We start from the raw sequence: 20560 nt of genomic DNA, 5'->3' as shown, positions 1-20560 counted from the left end.
TCTCCCATCCTTCTTTCCCTCCCTCACAGCATTCAAGCCCCACTGGCTTCCATGATGCTCCTTGAACATGCTAAGTGCACTCCTGCCTATTTGCACTGTTCTCTCTGGCTGGAATGCTCTTCCCTCATAGAGCCTCCAGACTCCCTCCTCCTCCTCCTTGAGGCCTCTGTGTCTGTGTCTTACTAGGGAGGCCATCACTGTGCAACTTATGATCGCAATCCCTGTCCCCCCATGCCCTGTTTATTTCCTTCCTTATTAAACAATCACTGTAAGTTGTCCATTGGTTGACTTTTTCCTCCCAGTAGAATGTAAGTTCCAAAGAGGCAGGGCCTTGATCTATGTAGTTTACTGCTGTATCGACAGTGCCGAATCATCATCCAAATGTTGAATGAATGCTGAATCACTGCCTTCAAACAGTTCAGGTTCTTGGGGAAGTCCAAAAACTTAGGCAGATGAGGCAGCAGATGCTTTCCCACTGGTCTGGGATGGTCGAACATCAGTGGGCACAGCAGAGCATCAAATGAGCAAACCCAGGGCAGCTGGGACTCAAAGTGGGGGATTCTGCCTAAAAGATCCATTAAAAGGGGACCTCTCAGAGTCATTCTGGGGTAGTTGGGAGAGCTCCCCAGGAGGCATTCTCCCTTTTATCCTCAACCGTCTCCAATTTTCCTTGGGGCTTCACCCCTCTTTTCCACTGTCAACCCATTGGTGCAAAGAATGCGGCTTGCACCCAGAAAAACACTCACTGACCTTCTAGTTCACAGCCATGGGTTTAGAGGACAGTTGTGGGCCAGTCAGAGCCAGTGGGATGCCATGAGATCCACTGGACTGAGAAAGGGGCATCTCCCTCTTTAAGTGAACCTTCAAGGAACTAAGAGCTGGAGCTGCAGTAGCCATCTTGTGCTCATACAGAAAGAGGGGTGACTGAACATAGTCAGTGTGGGTTGAGCAGAGCCAAGAGAGAGAAAACACAGGAGTCGCCGATCAGGCAAAACCCTGGACTTATAATCTGCATGAACCAAGACTTACGCCGTTTAGGTTTTGGTTTTCTGTCACTTGTAATCATCAGAGATTCACCAACAGCGCATGAGCAAGCTCAGCTACCTGTGGACAGGGGAATGACACTACGTGCACACGTAGGACATCTGATGCACACAGGAGGAGGCAGGACAGAACACTGAAGCAGGAATGAATACACTGGATTCAGACATGTCCTGGCTGCCTCAAGGGCCTCTTGGAATGATCCACTGGGCACAGGCCTACCCCTAAGGTTTGCAGGGCCCAGGGCCAGAGTATAAGTGGAAGCCCACATACCATATGGCTAAATAGTTACATGTTGTTAGTTAAGCTAAAAAACTGTAAAATGAAACATGTCCTTTTCTCTTACCTTGACAAATGGACCTTCATCACAATCTGGAAAGTCAGGTGAGGATGGAGACTTCTCCTACACAGTGACATGGAGGGAGGTGGCACCAAGACCCCATCCTCCCCCTTTCTCTTTTACTACTGGTTCCATCCTGAACCATAAGGGGCCTTGCACTCTCTGTGGACACCCCAGTCCTTATGTCCAAACACTGTCTACACCCACTGCAAACAGCTGCCCCTTAGTCACTCCTAGGGCCTAAAAGTGCACCTTCTGGAAGTATGGCTTTCCCTCTGGAAGAGAGACCCAAGGAAGAGGCCCATGCACATCCTAGAAGTGGGCTCAGGGCCAAGTGGGCAGGAAATTTAAGGTTCTAGATACTTAGAGGAAAGTCTGGAAGGGCAGGGCACAGGCTCCTGGTGGGTATGTCCCCTGGTCCCACTGACTCCTTGTCCAGAGAGGAGAGGCCAACCAGAGGAGGCAGAAGGCAAGACATCAAAGCACAGGCCCTGGGAAAGGGTCCCTCTTGCCTGGGCTTAAGGATGATCCAGATTGATCCAGAGATACAGGGTAGTTTTGAATCCATCAGAATATGTGATCTTGGTGTGTTTTTCCTGTTGACTCACATCCACCACTCCCACTGCCTCCTGGAAATGGGAGATATTATATAAATAAGTTATTTTTCCTGAAATCTGTACTTCTACCGGGAACACCAGACACTGCCACTTACGGGCAAGGTGAAAGATATAGCAATGTGAAGAGCTGGCTAGTTTTTGTTAGGAGTCTGCGGGAGCCCCCTGGAACACGGAGCAGAACAGCAGCAGTGCCAGCACAGAGGGCATCTCCTGGGCGACCCAGGATTCGTTGTGGCCAAGGCCAGGTGCAGGAGAGCACATACAACAGGAGGCACGTCATCCTTTTGGTGCTTCTGTAGTTCTGGGACTGGGAGCCAAGTCAGGGAAGCACCATCTTGTTCCTGCTCTTATCACCTTCAAGTCAATAAGCTTTGGGTAGCCCTTGGTGTGAGCGAGTGTGCGAGACAAACCACAGTGATAATAAATGCTTTAAAAACAGAAACTCCATGTTTGCTCGTGAATTGTCAAATTTAGGACTAGTTCTTTTTTCAGTTCCCTCTCCCCAAGGAGGCCATGCTCAGACCTGCACCCTCACTGCCCATCTGTGCTATTCTTCTGCCATCTGGGGGTGTTGCTTATCTTCCCCAACCACCTTGTCCCCTTCAGATTAGGCACTTCCTGAGGAAGGAGTCCATGTGTGAGTCACTCTGCAACCATGGGAGCTGGGTACCAACATGGAAGAGATGATAACAGTGAATGACACCAGTCCAGGGCTTGCCCAAGCCTGAGGCTGTGGACATCCCGTAAACCGTGTAGATTTCCCTCATACTCTCTCCTGCCTCCGTTTTGAACCTTCTAGCTGTCCCCTGATGTCTCTGGTTTCTGTCCCACTATATTCTCTTTCTATTCTTTTTCCCGGAACACCTCTAGTTTGAAGACTTGATTGAATGATTTGAATATCTCATTCCCTCCCACTAGCACCTCTAAGAATCTGCCTCTTAGATTTCTTTCATTGATTGATGCCTTGAAGCAGGCAGGTCCAGGCTTCCCTGCCACCGCTACCCTTACACGGCCTGGACTTTTAGGTCATGTCCAAGGTCTGGGCATGTTGTTTGACCAAGGCAAGTGACAGTGGACCAACAGAAAGTTTGATGGTGCAGAGGACTGCAAGAGTGTTCTTCAAAGAAGTGACTTTTATTTTGACATAGACTGTGAGGATTATGACAAAGGCAACTGAAATCATTGTGATAGTAAAGACCATATTGTAAGGCTGCCGATGATGATAATGGTGACGGCATTGCTGAGGGTGAAATTAATCATGTTGATGTTGTGATAGTAATGGTGGGATGGTGATGTTGATGTTGGTGTTGATGAGACTGACAATGATAAAGGTGTAGGTGCCTTCACTGTAATGGTGATAATGACAGGATGATGGGATGTCAGCATTGATGAGAGAGGAGGTGATAACAACGTTGGTGGTACTGACAGTATCAGTGGGATAGCGGCAGAGATGTTGCTGCTGACGAGACTGGGGATGATGAAGATGTTGCTGTCATGGCAGTGATGGAGGTGATGACAGTAGAGGTAGTGTTGGTGGTGCTGATATTAAGAGTGGAGGTGATACCATTGTTGCTGGTGAAAACAGTAATTGTGTTGCTGGTGTACTGGTGTTGATAGTAGAGTCAATGGTGGTGGCATGGTGATGACGACCACACTGGGTTTCATTCTGCAAGAGATGCAGTGATTAGACTTCACTCTTGCATAGCAGGAAGCATCAGTCCTGGCCTTCACTTCTTGCTTTTCCTTGGCCTCTCTCCACTTCCCCTTTCCTGTCTCCTTCATGTTCCTTCCACCCTCTGAGGACTTCCCAGCTGGGAAGAACACTGCTGCCCCACAGGGACCAGGGCAGAGCTTACAGCAGCAGCAGCAGCAGCAGCTTTTCCTCCAGATGTTTCCAGGGCAGCAGCCAACTCTTGTTCTGGCAGCCCTGATCACACTGCAGTAATTACATTATTTGTGGCTTCAATTTTGAATCCATTTTCTGGTCATTTTACAGTAACTCAGTGGTTCACAGTCAATGCAGGAGTCCACAGCCTGAATGCCGTCCCCCCACTCCCTTTCCATGGCAATTGTAGTTATAGCAAAAATTATCCCAATCAATTTGTGTCTTAAAAGAAATTGAGCAGCCCAGAGAATAAGTGAAGGCGGAGGAGCCTGGGGAGCCCTGGGTCGATTCCAGGTCCACTCCGGTCAGCCTTGGAAGAAAACACAGACACTCTCTGCGCTGCTGCTGCTTCTGGCGCTGCCTGGAAGTCACTCATCTTTTAATTTTCCACAAAACATGGAAAGATAAAGACAATAAGTGAAAGTCCCTTTTAACAGGGAAAGGCCCCCTGGGCCTCACGTGGAGGGAAGGACTAATTCAAGCAGAGTTGGCAGGGAAGGCGGTGCCAGGCTTTGTGCCTCTGCGTCCCCTCCCTCCATAGGGCCCGAGGTGGCTGGATCCAGCTGGAGAGGAAGAAAGCAATGAGGAGGACTTCTATCTAGGGAAAATGAATTATTGCTGGATTAATTAGAATTTGCCCCAAGCCCCAAGTTTCTTGGAAGAGCCCTAAAGATGCCTCCAGAGAATGCAGTTTAAAAAACCAAAGATCAAAAGAAAAAATAAAGATCATGGGAACATGGGGCTCCCTGAGGGACGGAGGGTGCCCAACAGCAGGAATGTGCCAAGGTGTGACAGTGGTGTTGCCAGTCACAGCAGAGGGATGGCATCTGTCTTAGGCATGTCATCTCAGGGACATTGAGGGTTGCAGAAAGATGGCACTTCATTTTTTTTATTGAGATATAAAATATAGTAAAGTGCATTAATGGTAAGCACAGGGCTGTTACGAATTTTCACACAGAATTTCATTCATACGTCACGCACTCATGTGTGCTACACTATCTCAGTCAAGCTAGACAGCATTTCCAACACCTAAGAAAGGTCTCCCTTGCTCCTTCCCAGTCGATATCCACTCACTGCACACTACTCCCTCCCCCGGAGGAAATCTCTTTTCTTTCATTCAATGCTGTATCTGTGAGGTTCATCTATGATGTTGAGTGGATAAAGTTTATTCTTTTTTTAATTGCTGATTAAAATTCCACTGTATAATTATATCCCAATCTCTCCATTCTCCTATTGATGGACTTTTAATTTACTTCTAACTTGTGGTTATTATCATTAAAGTGGCTAGAAACATCCTTGTAGGCACAAGCTTTAGTAGATTCTGCCAAATAGTTCTCCTAAGAAACGGAAGGTTTTACTCCCATCAGAATTGTATAGAAAAAACTAAGCCCAAACCCCTACCTCCCACCGTACACTGAAAATCAATGTGAGATAGATCACAGAACTCACTATGAAAGATAAAACAACATCGCTTCTAGGAAAAAAAAAATGAGAGAATATCTTCATAACCTTAGGATAGACAAAGACTTCTCAAACAACACAAAAGACATTAACCATAATGGAAAATATTGATAAATTGGACTTCTTTAAATTAAGAACTTTGCTCCTCAAAAGAAACTGTTAAGAGAATGTCAAAGGAAGCCCACATGTAATGGATATATGCAATAGAGATATCTCTCCAACAAAGGATATAAGAATATACAAATGAAGAATACAGGGGCCGGGCACAGTGGCTCATGCTTGTAATACCAGCACTTTGGGAGGCCGAGGCGGGCGGATCACGAGGTCAGGAGATCGAGACCATCCTGGCTAACATGGTGAAACCCCGCCTCTACTAAAAATACAAAAAACTAGCCGGGCGAGGTGGCGGGCGCCTGTAGTCCCAGCTACTTGGGAGGCTGAGGCAGGAGAATGGCGTGAACCCGGGAGATGGAGCTTGCAGAGAGCCGAGATTGTGCCACTGCACTCTAGCCTGGGTGATAGAGCGAGACTCTATCTAAGAAAGAAAAAAAAAAAAAAAAAAAAAAAAAAAAAAAAAAAAAAGAAGGATATAGGCCTTCTAAGGATATAGGGTGTGGTGGCTCATACTTGCAATCTCAGCACTTTGGCAGGCTGAGGCGGGTGGATCATAGGTCAGGAGTTCGAGACCAGCCTGGCCAACATGATGAAACCCCATCTCTACTAAAAATACAAAAATTAGTCGGGTGTGGTAGTGGATGCCTGTAATCCCAGCTACTTGGGAGGCTGAGGCAGGAGAATCGCTTGAACCCAAGAGGCAGAGGTTGCAATGAGTTGAGGTGGCACCATTGCACTCCAGCCTGGGCAACAAGAGTGAAATTCCGCCTCAAAAAAATTTTGAGAGAGAGAGAGAGAAAGAAAGAGAGAGAGAGAGAGAGAGAGAGAAAGAGAGAGAGAGACTCACTACATATGTATAATGAGACTCACTACAGAAACCACCAGAATGGCCAAAATTTAAAAATAAAACTGACTTTACCAAGTGTTAGTGAAGATGTAGGGCAAGTGCCACTCTCAAACATAACTGCGGGGAGTGCAGACTGTGCAGCAGCTTTGGAAAACTGTTTGGCTAAACATATGCACATTCCGTGACCCCCACACTTCCACTCCTAAGTACATACCAACAAAAATGAATATACATGTGCATCACAAGTAGATGCAGAACCAACTCATAAGTGCGACAAAAGTGAAATGGATTTTTAAAAAAATGGGTATATTCATGTAACAGAACATTGTACATCAATGAAGACCAATATATTCAACCATGTAGACAATCTCACGGATATGAGACAGAGCAAAGAGCAAGGCTTAAAATAGTAGACACTGAATGATTTCATTTATGTAAAGTTCAAAAACAGCAAAAACCAGTGTGGGACACCAGCAGTCAGAACGGTGGTGACCTTGGGAGAGGAATGACTGGGAGGGGTACGGGGGCTTCTGAAGGGCTCGCATGGTCTATATCTTGATTTGGGTGGCAGTTCCTTTTTTCTCGATCTAGCTTGAGTAGGTGTCTGTTTCTTATAAACCCATGCTCCTTGACCAAGCTAAAGCTCCACCCTCCCTTTCCTGGACTCTCTCTTGCAACTCCCAGTACAGCACCTGTTGCTTCAGCCACTAGATTATAAGCTCCATGGTCACAGGAACCAGCCACCTCTGTCTCAGCCACTTTGGGATCCCCAGCACCTGGCACACAGTGGGTGCTCCACAGACTTCTCAAGTGCATCAACTGGCTCCTTCAAACAACTTGTATTTTCCACTCTACCTTCTGCCTTATCCCACTCCTCACTTTTTTCCATCATCCTTCAAAGCTCAACTCAAACCTCTCCTCCTCCAGGGAGCCTTCCTGCTTGTACCACAACACTTCTATAGTTCTTTCTCATTTTCTGGTTGTTACAGTTATTGGTCCTATGACTTAGCTTCCTTGGGCATGACCTATAAAGGGCAGGGCCTTTTTTCCTGCAGGGATCATAAGGAACAATATTCGTTAAGTGGGTTTGACACAGGTTCATTTGTGTATCCGATCAAACCACCAGGACTGATTTTGTGCCTCCTGTGGGCCAGGCTCATGCCAGGTTCTATAGTGGAGCAGTAAAAAGGCACCGGGGCTTGCAGACAAGTGGAAGAAATGTCCAATAATCACATGACCTCTCTCTCACACACACATCAGGCTTATGAAAGAAAAGTTCAGAGGGTTAAAAGCAAGGAGAACTGACCTTGTCTAGGGGTTCGGGGAGGGTCTCCCTGAGGACTGGAAGTTTGAGAAGAGAAGGATGAGTTGGCCAGGCAAAGGGCAGGAGAGGGTGGGCTGGAGAAAGGGAATTACAAGCAGAGGGGGCAGGATGTGTGGAAGCCCAGAGGTGGGAGGAAGCATGGCACCCTGAGGAGGGCAGGTGTGGTTAGAACCCAGGGCCTAAGGGAGCAAATGGCATGGATGTGGCTGGAAGGTCAGGTTGGGGCTAGACTGGAAAGGCCCTCATGGGTTCTGATGATGATTTAGAGAAAGACCATGAGATGTTCCATCCAAGATTTTAAGAAAGCAAGTCATGTTGTTTCGGGGGGAGGCGGGGATTGGAGGGGTTGTGGCTTTGGTCACTTGGAAGCCCAGGGCTAGATTTTCAGGAGCTGGGGGTTTCTGTCTTGGGCCTGCTCACCAACAACTTGGCAGTTTCACATAGGGCAGGACTATAATTTCCTGGAGGAAGTAACTCCGGGGAGGCTCAGAAACTCTGCCCCGGGTTCCCTGCCTGGATGGGGAATGTCCCCATGCTGAATCACAGGTGTACCGCTAGAGAGTCATTGTATTATTTGAGTAACTTTTAGAAAACATAGACAAAAAACCCAGTCTAGTTTTTTGTGGGTGGCTGTACCCATGAGGGCCTCTGCACTCTGATTCCAGGCGTTTGTTCTTTGTCCTGACCTTTTTATTGAGCAGTTTTGGTTGAGTTCAGTCGTTTTCTAACTGGACAAGGCCAGGCACAGGGTGTCAGCATAGACTCAGCAGGGAGATGGACACTTCACTGCACAGGGTAGGCTGCAGGGCATGCTGGGAAAAGAGTGGCAGGACACAGGCAGGGAGGGGGCAAAACAGCAGAGAGAGGGGTCACGGGTGAAGCATCACTCTTCGGATGATCCAGGCTAAACCAGGGTGGGGCGCCTCTTGTCTGTCTGCAGATCAGCTCTGAGATGCAGCAGCGTGGCCTCAAAAATGTCAGAATGGCCGGGAGCAGTGGCTCACGCCTGTAATCCCAGCACTTTGGGAGGCTGAGGTGGGTAGATCACCTAAGGTCAGGAGTTCAAGAACAGCCTGGCCAACATGGTGAAACCCCATCTCTACTAAAAATACAAAAATTAGATGGGTGTGGTGGCATGCGCCTGTAGTCTCAACTACTCAGGAGGCAGAGAGAGGAGAATTGCTTGAACCTGGGAGGCAGAGGTTGCAGTGAGCGGAGATCACGCCACTGTACTCCAGCCTGGGCAACAGAGTGAGACTCTGTCAAAAAAAAAAAAAAAAAATATATATATATGTATATCAGCAGTAACTGCTCAATATCAGGGACTCTGACCGCCAGAATGCAAGGCAAAGAGAAGCAGGTGGGTGGGACACAGAAATTGGGTCCCTGACCTGGTAGCTCAGTATGTGGAGGGCAAAGGAGCCAAGTGCAGTAAGAGTAAAGTCCTATATGGTACTTCCTACATGCCAATGCTTACTATTCTAAGTACTTTACAGAAATGCATCCATTTCGCAGATGAGAAAACTGAGGCACAGTGTATTTTGTCCAAGGTCACACAACTAATATCAGAGTTGCTAGGATGCAAGTCCAGGCACTCTGACTTCAAGCCCAAACCAGGTAGAAAAACCTACCTGGAGCTCTGGCCCATTCCCAGGATCTTGGCCAGCAAATGCAGCGCTTCTATCCCCAGGCTGGGAAGAGAACAGAGGCAGGAGCTGCACACTCACCCTTTTTGGTCGCCTCGAAGCTGTCATGGAAGTGAATCCTCTGTATGTCATAGGTCAAGGTTGTATTGGGCAGCAGAGTCCTGTTCCTGTTAATGATGTTGGCAGAAAATCGAAAGGCGTGTTCCTCGGCGTTCATGACCTGGGCGTTGGGGCCGTCCGCATACTCGAAGATTCCTCCTGTGAAAGATGGGTAAAATTGTGTGTGGTTGGGAGGAGGGATGGGGCTCTAGCAAGCATGCCTGGCTCAGAAGGTTTTATAGACAAGCTGCCTGCTCCCTGAAATGTTCAATAATATCCTAGGTAACTGCCATACCTAGAAAGTGTGCAGGAGCACAAGAAATAAGAAAATCCTCCTCGTTCATTTCACTCAACCAGCAAATTCCTGATAACAGAGCCTGGCAGGGCCAAAATAAGATTACCAACTTATTAATATTGCTGTGAAAATTCTCAATAGAATTCTGGCAAGCAGAATCTACCAGGATATTACCAGGATAACATACCATGATCATGCAGAGCTTTATTCTAGGAATCTAAGACTGGTTCAATATAAAGAAATCTATGAATATCATTGTATCACATCAATAGTTCAAATAAGAAAAAAACATAACCAACTCACAAAATGCAAGACGGCATTTAATAAAATCCAATATCTATTGCTGTTAAGAATGCTTAATAAAATAGCACCAGAAGAGATACTTCCTTGAAGCTTTTTAAGCTTAAATCAGCCTTTAATATCATACTAATGGTGAAAAACTAGAGGCATTCTCATTAAAGAAAAATAAGAGGCATGGGGGAGGATTCGCACCACACCATTAACCAATGAAATAAGAAAGAAAAATAATTTAGAGGCACAACATTTGGAGAGAAATAAATTCTTATTTGCAAATGATATAAAAACCTTAAAATAATCCCTAAACATGAAAACAAGAAAGAGCTGGCAGGAGAGTTAAGTTAAATGACCAGTTAGCACAAATTAGTAGTGTTTCTTCATATCAGTGACAATCAGTAAAAAAACTTAATAGCAAATGAATTCCTTTTACAATATCAGCAAAAACATTGAATAACTAATAATAAACCAAATAAGAAGCGTGCAATTCCTGTTCTATTTATTTGAGATGGAGTTTCACTCTTGTTGCTCAGGCTGGGGTGCAATGGCGCAATCTCTGCTCACTGCAGCCTTCACTTCCTGGGTTCAAGCGATTCTCCAACCTAAGTTTCTCAAGTTGCTGGGACTACAGGCACATGCCACTATGCCCGGCTAATTTTTATATTTTTAGTAGATATGGGGTTTCACCATGTTGGCCAGGCTGGTCTGGAACTCTTGACCTCAGGCGAACCACCTGCCTTGGCCTCCCTCCCAAAGTGCTGGGATTATAGGCGTGAGCCACCATGCTGGGTTGCAATTCCAGTTTTAAAACATAACAGGCCGGGCGCGGTGGCTCAAGCCTGTAATCTCAGCACTTTGGGAGGCCGAGACGGGCGGCGGATCAGGAGATCAGGAGATCGAGACCATCCTGGCTAACACGGTGAAACCCCGTCTCTACTAAAAAATACAAAAAACTAGCCGGGCGAGGTGGCGGGCGCCTGTAGTCCCAGTTACTCGGGAGGCTGAGGCAGGAGAATGGCGGGAACCCGGGAGGCGGAGCTTGCAGTGAGCTGAGATCCGGCCACAGCACTCCAGCCTGGGCGACAGAGCGAGACTCTGTCTCAAAAAAAAAAAAAAAAAATAAATAAATAACAAAAACAGACTGGGAGCAGTGGCTTATGCCTGTGCTCCCAACACTTCTGGAGGCCAAGGTAGGAAGACGATGATTGAAGCCAGGAGTTCAAGACCAGCTTGGGCAACATAGTGACACCTTGTCTTTACAAAAATAAAAAGAAAAGAAAAAAAACTAAAAAATGACCCCCCCCCCAAAAAAAAACCACTTTCATGAGAGATATAAACATAGCCTTAAATGAAGAGGCATGGTGTGTTTCTGAATAGTAAAGTTCACGTATAGAGGTGTCAGTTTTTCCAAATTAATTTTTCAGTTTAATTCCAATCAGAGTCATGAAAGGATTTTTCTTTTCCTTATAAAATGACTCTAAAATGTATCTGAAAGACTAAACATGAACTAATGACCAAAACATGTTTTAAAAAGAACGAGAGGTGACTTGTACTGCCAGATTTTAAAATATATCATTAAGCCAAATAATTAAATTCATGTTGTAATAGCATATGAAAACACAGATAGATCAAAGGAACAGGATAAAAGCTCCCATAAAGAGACTCAAGTAGAGATAAGTATTTAAAACATGAGAAAGATGGCTATTTCCAATCAGTAAGTAAATGAATTATTCATTAACTGTGCTGTGACAATTATTCAATTATTTGGAAGAAATTTAAGTTATAATTCAATCTTAATCTATACATAAAATAAATTCCAGATAAATTAAAGATTAATGGCAAATGGGTAAGGGGAGGAGGAGATAAAATACTATAAAAGTACCGAAAAAGAAAATATAGGTGAATATTTTACAATATTGGGTAGAGGAGGCCTTTCTAAACTTTTCAAAAACATCAGAAACCATAAAAGAAAGATTGAGAGATCCACGCACACACACAAAAATAACATAAAACTTCTACCCATTAAAAACCAAAGACAAAATTAAATTACAAACACAAACGAATTAAATATTTGTAACATATGTGGGAGCATAAAGATTAATGCTCTTATTTTATAAAAAGCACTTAAATTCTACAAAAAGGACAAATACTCCCATAGAAAAATGTGCAAAGAAAAAGTATGAACATTTAACAAAAGAAAAGAAAATAATACAAAGGAGCTATTAATGTATGAAGAAGTGTGCAACTTTCCTAATAATTAAAATGAACTCAATTTAAACCAACAATGAGATTCCACGTTTTGCTCATCCAGCTGGTAAAGATACAAAATAAACTACGGCTCCAGCTTTGGTGCGGGAATAGTTGTTTAGAAAGAGACACCTGCTTAACTGTGGGTGGAGGGGGCAATGTATACCCAGCCTGTCAAGATGGACATTAGAAATTTACCAAAAGCCCTAAAAATGTCCACTCCTTTGACTCGGGACTTTGATATCTAGAAATGGACCCCAACAACAACAGTGGGCATATGGATCATGTATGGGGAAGGAGATCTAGGGACGTCCAACCAGGGGAAGGAGATCTAGGGACGTCCAACCAGAGAAATAGGAGAAATAGTGAACTATTGTCTATGTACCTACATATAATCACAAAAATTTAATGACACAGGAAATATCCAAAGTATATTTTTAAGTGAACAATGAAGGCAGAGGTGCAGTACAATTTCCTTTAGAAGAGGAAGAACTTATGTCTTTAACATAAGAATAGAAGACATTTCTTGTTTTGTTCTTAATGCCTTTCTATATTTTTTTCCAGTAAAACTTTTATTATTTTTAACAATTGATTTGGTTGAGGTATTATTACATTCTACAAGATTCACCTGTTTTAAAGTGTACAGTGATTTTTAGTCAATTTACTGAGTTCTATGACCATAAGCACAATCCTGTTTTAAAACCTTCCCGTCACCCAGTAAGAATCCTCGTGCCCATTTACAGTCAATTATAGTTTTCATTCCCACTCCCAGGCAACCACTAATTTACTTTTTGTCTTTTCTGAACATTTCACATAAATGGAATCATGCAATAGGTGGTCTTTTGCATCTGGCTTCTTGTATTTAGTGTGCTTTTGCGGTTCATCCATATTAGTATAATGTATCAGTACTTTAATCCTCTTTATTGCTAAATAATATTACTTTGTATAGATGTACCACATTTTATTTATTCATTCACCAGTTGATGGGTATTTGGATTATTTCAATTGTTCTGAAAATTCTAAAAGGTAGTGATTTCCAGGCTCTGGTCTGGCATGTAAGAAGCTTGAAAGTTGCCACTCTGTCCTAACAACCAGCGAAAGCTGAACAAACTGAAAAATCAACAACTCTTCTTAGATCTGTAAAAGAAGTGAGGTCACAGGGCGAACCACTGCCCCCAGAATTGGAAAGATAGGTAAATAGAGGGAATTACAACTTATTGGAGCAGAAACTTCCATGGGAATCGGTGTGCAGGTAGGAAAACCGAAAGTGTAATTGACTAGTTGCTGGAGGCTCAGTGTGCATAACTCTTGAGAGACAAAAACCTCAAGGGAAGCCTTCACTGAGCCCCCACGCTTTTTTGAGTTTTACTCCTGAAGTTCTACCAGGTTCTTAAATGAATATTGGAGAAAAATCCTCATGTACTTCTGGCAGTGAAAGGGGAAAAGGAATCATTTCAAAATATGCCACAGCATTCCGTTCTTTTTAACAAGGTTTGTCATCAGGGGAAACTAGTTAGCCAGAGCCTAACCTGCTGGGGTTTCATGAGAGACTAATTGACCAGGTGGAAGGGAAATACTCAACTCCAGCCCACCCTAGCCATCCTATCCCATCTACGTGTGTGTTGCGGGGTAGGTGGGGGAGAAGCACCTGTGAAATTCACAGCCCAGGGGCACAGGCTCACCAAAAGACTGAGATGTAATCATAGCACTATAGAATGCTCCCCCCCTCTCCCCACCCCTTACCACTACATCACTAAAGGCCTTATTTTCAGCAGTTCCTTTCACCCAGTACATCATGTCCAGCTATCAAGAAAAAATTACAGGGCATACTAAAAGGCATAAAAACCATAGTTTGAAGAGACAGAGCAAGCATCAGAACCAGATTCAGATATGGCAGGGATTTTGGAATTATCAGACCAGAAATTCAAGACAACTATGATTAATATGCTAAGGGTTCTAATGGATAAAGTGGACAGCATGCGAGAACAGATATGCAAAGAGATGGGAATTCTAAGAAAAAAAATAAATGTTAGAGATAAAATACAAAACAAAACAAAACACTGGAACAGAAATGAAGAGTGCCTTTGATGGGCTTATAAGTAGACTGAACACAGCTGAGAAGTGGGTCTCTGAGCTTGAGGATATCTCAATAGAAACCTCCAAAACTGAAAAGCAAAGAGCAGAAAGACTGGAAGAAGAAAACAGAATATCCAAAAACTGTGGCTGTAAAAATGCCTAATGGAAATGCAAGAAGGAGAAGGGAGAGAGAAATGCTCAGGAGAGATATTTGAAAACAGTAATGACTTTACCCAAATTAATGTCAGACACCAAACCACAGATCTAGCATCCTTAGAGAACACCAAGCACCAAGCAGGAAATATGTCCCCAAAATGACACTGAGGCATATCATATTCAAACAATAGAAAATCAAAGATCAAGAATAAATCCTGACAGAAGCCAGAAGAAAAATACGTCTTATCTATGGAGGAAAAAAGATAAGAATTAAATCTGACTTCTCTTCAGAAACCATGCAAGCAAGAAGAGAGTGAAGTGAAATATATAAAGTATTGAGAGAAAATAAAAACCAACCTATAATTCTGCATCCTGAGAAATTATCTTTCAAAAGCGGAGATAAATAAAGACTTTCTCTGACAAACAAAAATCAGTGAAATTTGTTGCCAGTAGATCTGCTTTGTAAGAATTATTAAAATATGTTCTTTAGAGAGAAGGAAAATAATATAGGTCAGAAACTTCAATCTACATACAAGAAGAACATTGAAGAAAGAATAAGTGAAGGTAAAATTTAAAAAAATGTATTTTTCTTATTCTTAATTGATTTAACAGACAATAGTTTGTTCACAATAATAATAGCAACAATGTATTCATATATATTTACTTATGTATGCTTATTTATGAGCAAAATGAATGACAGCAATGATATAAGGATGGGAGGGAGGAATTAGAATTATTTTGTTATTATAAAAGACACTATCTGTGAAGCAGTATAACATTATTTGAGAGTGGACTTGGATTAGTTGCATATGTATACTGCAAATTCTAGGGAAAATACTAAAAACAGTACAATTGACATGCTAAGTGAGGAGAGGAAATGAAATGTTAAAATATACTTTTAAAATCGCGAAAGGCAGAAAAGGGCAGGAAGACAAAAATAGAAACAAAGAACAAGGGCTACAAATAGGAAACACTGATGAATAAGGTGGATATTAATCCAATTATATCAATTCTCATTTTAAACATCAAAGGTCTAAATGCATCAAGTAAAAGAGATTGTCAAAATGGATCAAAAAATAAGATCCAACTATATGTTGTCTACAATAAACCTACTTTAACTATACAGGTGCACATAAAATAAAAGTAAATGAACAGATGAAAAATTTATTCCTGGAATGCAAGGATGGTTCAAAACATAACAACTGATCAATATACTACATCATATTAACAGAATAAAGGAAAAGAAAGACATGTGATCATCTGAATCAATACAGAAGCAGCATTTGACAAAATTCAACAACTTTTCATGATAAAAGACACTCAGCAACTAGGAACAAAAGGGAACTATCTCAACATAATAAAAGCCATTTATGAATAGCCCACAGCAAATGTCATACTCAATGGTAAGAGACTGAAAGCTTTTCCTCTAAGATCAGTGACAAGGCTAGGATGTCCACTTTCACCACTTCTATTAAACATTGTACTGGAAGTTCTATTCAGAGCAGTTAGGCAAGAAAAAGAAAAAGAAGGCATCCAAGTTAGAAAGGAAAAAGTAAAATTATCTGTCTGCAGATGATATGGTCTTATGTCCATATAATAAAATTTGGCAAAGTAACAGAATACAATATAGAGCTAATAAAATTTGGCAAAGTAACAGAATACAAAGTCAATACACAAAATCAGTTGCATTTCTATACCTAACAATTAACAATCTGAAAATGAAATCACAAAAATAATTCCATTTATAATAATCTCACAAAGGACAAACTACTTAGGAATTAACTAAGATGATGAAAGTCTTGTACCTGTACAATGAAGACTACAAAATAAAATGGGGAAATGATTTAAATAGACATTTCTCAAAAGAAGACATAGAAATGGCAAGCAGGCATATGAAAAGATGCTCACATCATTAATCATCAGAAAAATGCAAATCCAAACTACAATGAGATATCATCTCACCCCAGTTAAAATGGCTTATATCCAAAAGACATGCAATAGTAAATGCTGCTGAGGATGTGGAGAAAAGAGAACCCTCATACCATGTTGATGGGAATGTAAATTAGTACAACCACTATGGAGAACAGTTTGGAGGTTCCTCAAAAAACTAAATATAGAGCTACCATATGATCTAGCAATCTCACTGCTGGATATATGCTCAAAAGAAAGGAAATCAGTATATTGAATAAATATCTGCACACTTATGTTTGTTGCAGCACTGTTCACAATAACCAAAATTTGGGAGCAACCTAAGTGTCCATCAACAGATGAATGGATAAAGAAAATGTGGTGCTTATACACAATGGAGTACTATTCAGCCATAAAAAGAATGAGATCCTGTCATTTTCAACAACATGGATGGAACTGGAGGTCATTACACTAAGTGAAATAAGCCAGGCACAGAAATACAAACATCACACACTCTCAAAACAAACCAAAACAATTGAAATAATGGAGATAGAGAGTGGAAGGATGGTAACCAGAGGCTGGGAAGGGTGGTGGTAGGGTGGGTGGGGGGAGGTGGGGGTAATTAATAGGTACAAAAAAAGATAATTAGAAAGAATTAATAAGACCTAGTATTTGATAGCACAATAGGGTGACTATAATCAATAATAATTTAATTGTACATTTAAAAATAACTAAAAGAGCATAATTGGATTGTTTGTAACACAAAGGATAAATACTTGAGGGGACGGCTACCTCATTTCCCATGATGTGATCCTTACATATCGCATGCCTGTATGCCTTACAAGAAATACTAAAAGATGTTCTTTAGAGAGAAGGAAAATAATACAGGTAAACATCTCATGAACCTCATAAATATATATACTTATTATGTACCCACAAAAAATAAAATTTTAAATGTAAAAAATCCTTCAAAACATTGTTGAAGGAAATTAAATAAGACATTAATAAATGTAAATACATCCCATGTTCATGGACTGGAAGACTTAATATTGTTAAGGTGTCTGTAGATTCAATGAAATTCTTATTACATTTCAATGTCAATGAAAATCCCAATGACTTTTCTTTTCAGAAATAGAAAAACCAATCCTAAAATTCATGTGGAATTGCAAAAGAATCCGAATAACCGAAAACAATCTTGAAAAAGAAGAACAATGTTGAAAGACATTTCCTGATTTCAAAACTTACTACAAAGCTACAGTAATCAAAACGGTGTGATACTGGCATAAAGGTAAACTATATATAGAGTCCAGAAATAAAACCTCATATGTATGGTTAAATGATTTTTGACAAAGGTGCCAAGACCACTGAATGGGGAAAGGATAGTCTTTTCAAAAAATAATGCTGGAATAACTGAATATCCACATGTAAAAGAATGAATTTGGATCCTTAACACCATATACAAAAACTAACTCAAAATGGATCAAATACTTAAATGTAAGACCTAAAACTATATAACACTTAGAAGAAAACATAGAACAAAAACTTTATGACATTGGATTTGGCAATAATCTCTTGGATACAACACCAAAGGCACAGACAAGAAAAGAAAAACAAATTGAGCTTAATAAAAAATGTCCAAAAAACTGTGTATCAAAAGACATTATTAACAGAGTAAAATGCAACCAATAGAATGGGAGAAGATATTTGCAAATCATATACTTGATAAGTAATTAATATCCAGAACATATAGAGAACTTTTAAAACTCAAAAACAACAAAAAATAAACAACCTGGTTTAAAAATATATAAAAGACTTGACATTTCTCTAAAGAAGATTTACACATGGCCAATAAACACATAAAAAGATGTTCAATATCACTAATAATTAGAAAAATTCAAGTCAAAACTACAGTGAGATACTACCTCACACCCATTAGGATAACTACTATATAAAAAAAGAAGTGTTGGGGAGGATGTGGAGAAATTGGAACCTTTGTGCACTGTTAGTGGAGGTGTGAAATGGTAAGCCACTGGGGGAAACAGTATAGTGGTCCCTCAAAAGATTAAAAATAGAATTACTATATATCTATATATATCTAGCTAGATATATTCCTTCTGGGTATATACCCAAAGGAATTCAAAGCAAAGACGCAAACATATATTTTTACACCCATGTTCATAGCAGCTTTACTCACAATAGCTAAAACATGGAATCAACACAAGTGTCCATTGATAGATGGATGAATAAGCAAAATGTGGCATAGACACACAATGAAATATTATTCAGTCTCAAAAAAGAAGGACATTCGGGCAAATGTTACAACATGAGTAAACATTGAGGACAGTATGCTAAGTGAAATAAGCCAGCCACAAAAAGACAAATACTGTATGATTCCACTTATATGAGGTATGTAGAGTAGCCAAAAATCAGAGAATCAAAAAATAGAATGGTGGTTTTCAGACCCTAGAGGAATGGGGAAAAGTGGAGTTATTCTTTATGGGTATAGAGTTATAGAGTTTCAGTTTTACAAGATGAAAAGAGCTATGGTGACAAGTGGTGCTGATGGTTGCACATTATGAATGTATTTAGTACCACTGAACTGTACACTTAAAAATGGTTAAGATGGCAAATTTTATGTTATTTGTATTTTACCACAATAAAAAAGTAAATGAATGAAGACATACCATCCTAATATCAATCAAAAGAAATTGAAAGTGGCTGTATTCAGACAGAGAAGATTTCAGGTCAAGGAACTTTATCAGAGATAAAGAGAAGCATTACATAATGATAAAGGGGTCAATTATCCAAGAAGACATAACAATCCTTAATGTATAAGTGCTCAAAAGAGAGCATCAGAATACAGGAGGCAAGGAGAGATGGATGAATTTACTATTCTACTAGGAGACTTCAACACCCTTTTATCAGAAATGGACGGATTCAGTTGACAGAAAATCAGTAAAGTTATAGTTAAACTCAACAACAGCCTTAGTGAATCAGATATAATGTACATCTATAGACTACTTCAGTCAACAACAGCAGAATACACATTTTTCTCAAGCTCACATGGAACATTCAGCAATATAGATCATATTCTGTCCATAAAGCACATCTTAACAAATTTAAAAGAATAGAAATCATTTAATGTCACTCTTAGACCACCATGGAATTAAACTAGAAATCAATAACAGAATGAGATCAGGGAAATCCCCAAATACTTGAAGATTAGACAATGCTCCCCTTCCCCTTCCCCTTCTTCCTTCTTTCTCCTCCCTTGTTCTCCTCCTCCTCCTCCTCCTCCTCCCCCCACTCCTCCTCCTTGTCTTGATATATGGACTCAAACTCCTATGCTCAAGTGATCCTCCCACCTCAGCTTCCAGAGTAGCTGGGACTACAGTCACGTACCATTATGCCCAGCTTAAACAATGTACTTCCAAATAACACATGGGTCACAAAAGAAATTTAAAAATATTTTGAACTAAATAAAAATGAAAACATAACATCAAAATTTGTGGGATGTAGTGAAAGCAGTGCATAGAGAGAAATTTATACCACTGAATGCATAAAATAGAAAAGAAGAAAGATCTAAAATTAATAATGCAAGCTTCCACCTTAGGAAACTAGAAAAAGAAGAGTAAATTAAATCCAAAGTAAGCAGAGGAAAAGAAATAATAAAAATTAGAGCTGAAATCAATGAAATTGAAAACAAGAAATCAATAGAAAAATGTCAATGAAACCAAAAGCTGGTCATGTGAAAAGACAGATAAAATTGATAGGCCTCTAATCTGGTCAATTAAGAATAAAAGAGAGAGGATACAAATTGTTAGTATCAGAAGTGAAAGAGGGGACATCACTATAGATCTCATGGACTTAAAAATATAATCAAGGAATATTAATAACTCTATATCCACTAATTTGCTAACCTAGATGAAATGAATGAATTTCTTAAAAAACACAATTTGTCAAAATTCACGCAAGAAGAAAGAGACAAGTTGAATAGGACTATCTCTATTAAAGAAATTGAATTAATAATAAACCTGACAAAGCAGAAAGCACCAGGCCCAGATGGGGTTCACTGGTAAATTCTACTTAACATTTAAGAAAGAAATAATACAAATTCTCTACATTCTACTTCAGAAGATAGAAGCAGAGGACTATTTCTTTTCTTTTCTTTTTTGACTGTTTCTTAACTCATTTTACAAGGCCAGCATTA

The 20560-nt window shown here is 40.8% G+C and overlaps 1 protein-coding gene across 1 annotated transcript in view; it reads right to left on the bottom strand.

Moving 5' to 3' along the window:
* LOC105494730 (glutamate ionotropic receptor kainate type subunit 3) overlaps nt 1-20560 on the bottom strand; it is a 239479-nt gene that overhangs the window by 86532 nt on the left and 132387 nt on the right. Inside the window, exon 2 of the mRNA XM_011763465.3 lies at nt 9357-9533. Within this exon, the coding sequence (XP_011761767.1) occupies nt 9357-9533 (177 nt within the window). The remainder of the gene's footprint in view (nt 1-9356; nt 9534-20560) is intronic.

Source organism: Macaca nemestrina, chromosome 1 (assembly GCF_043159975.1).
Source record: "Macaca nemestrina isolate mMacNem1 chromosome 1, mMacNem.hap1, whole genome shotgun sequence".
NCBI lineage: Eukaryota > Metazoa > Chordata > Mammalia > Primates > Cercopithecidae > Macaca > Macaca nemestrina.
This window is presented reverse-complemented; position numbering and strand designations above follow the sequence as displayed.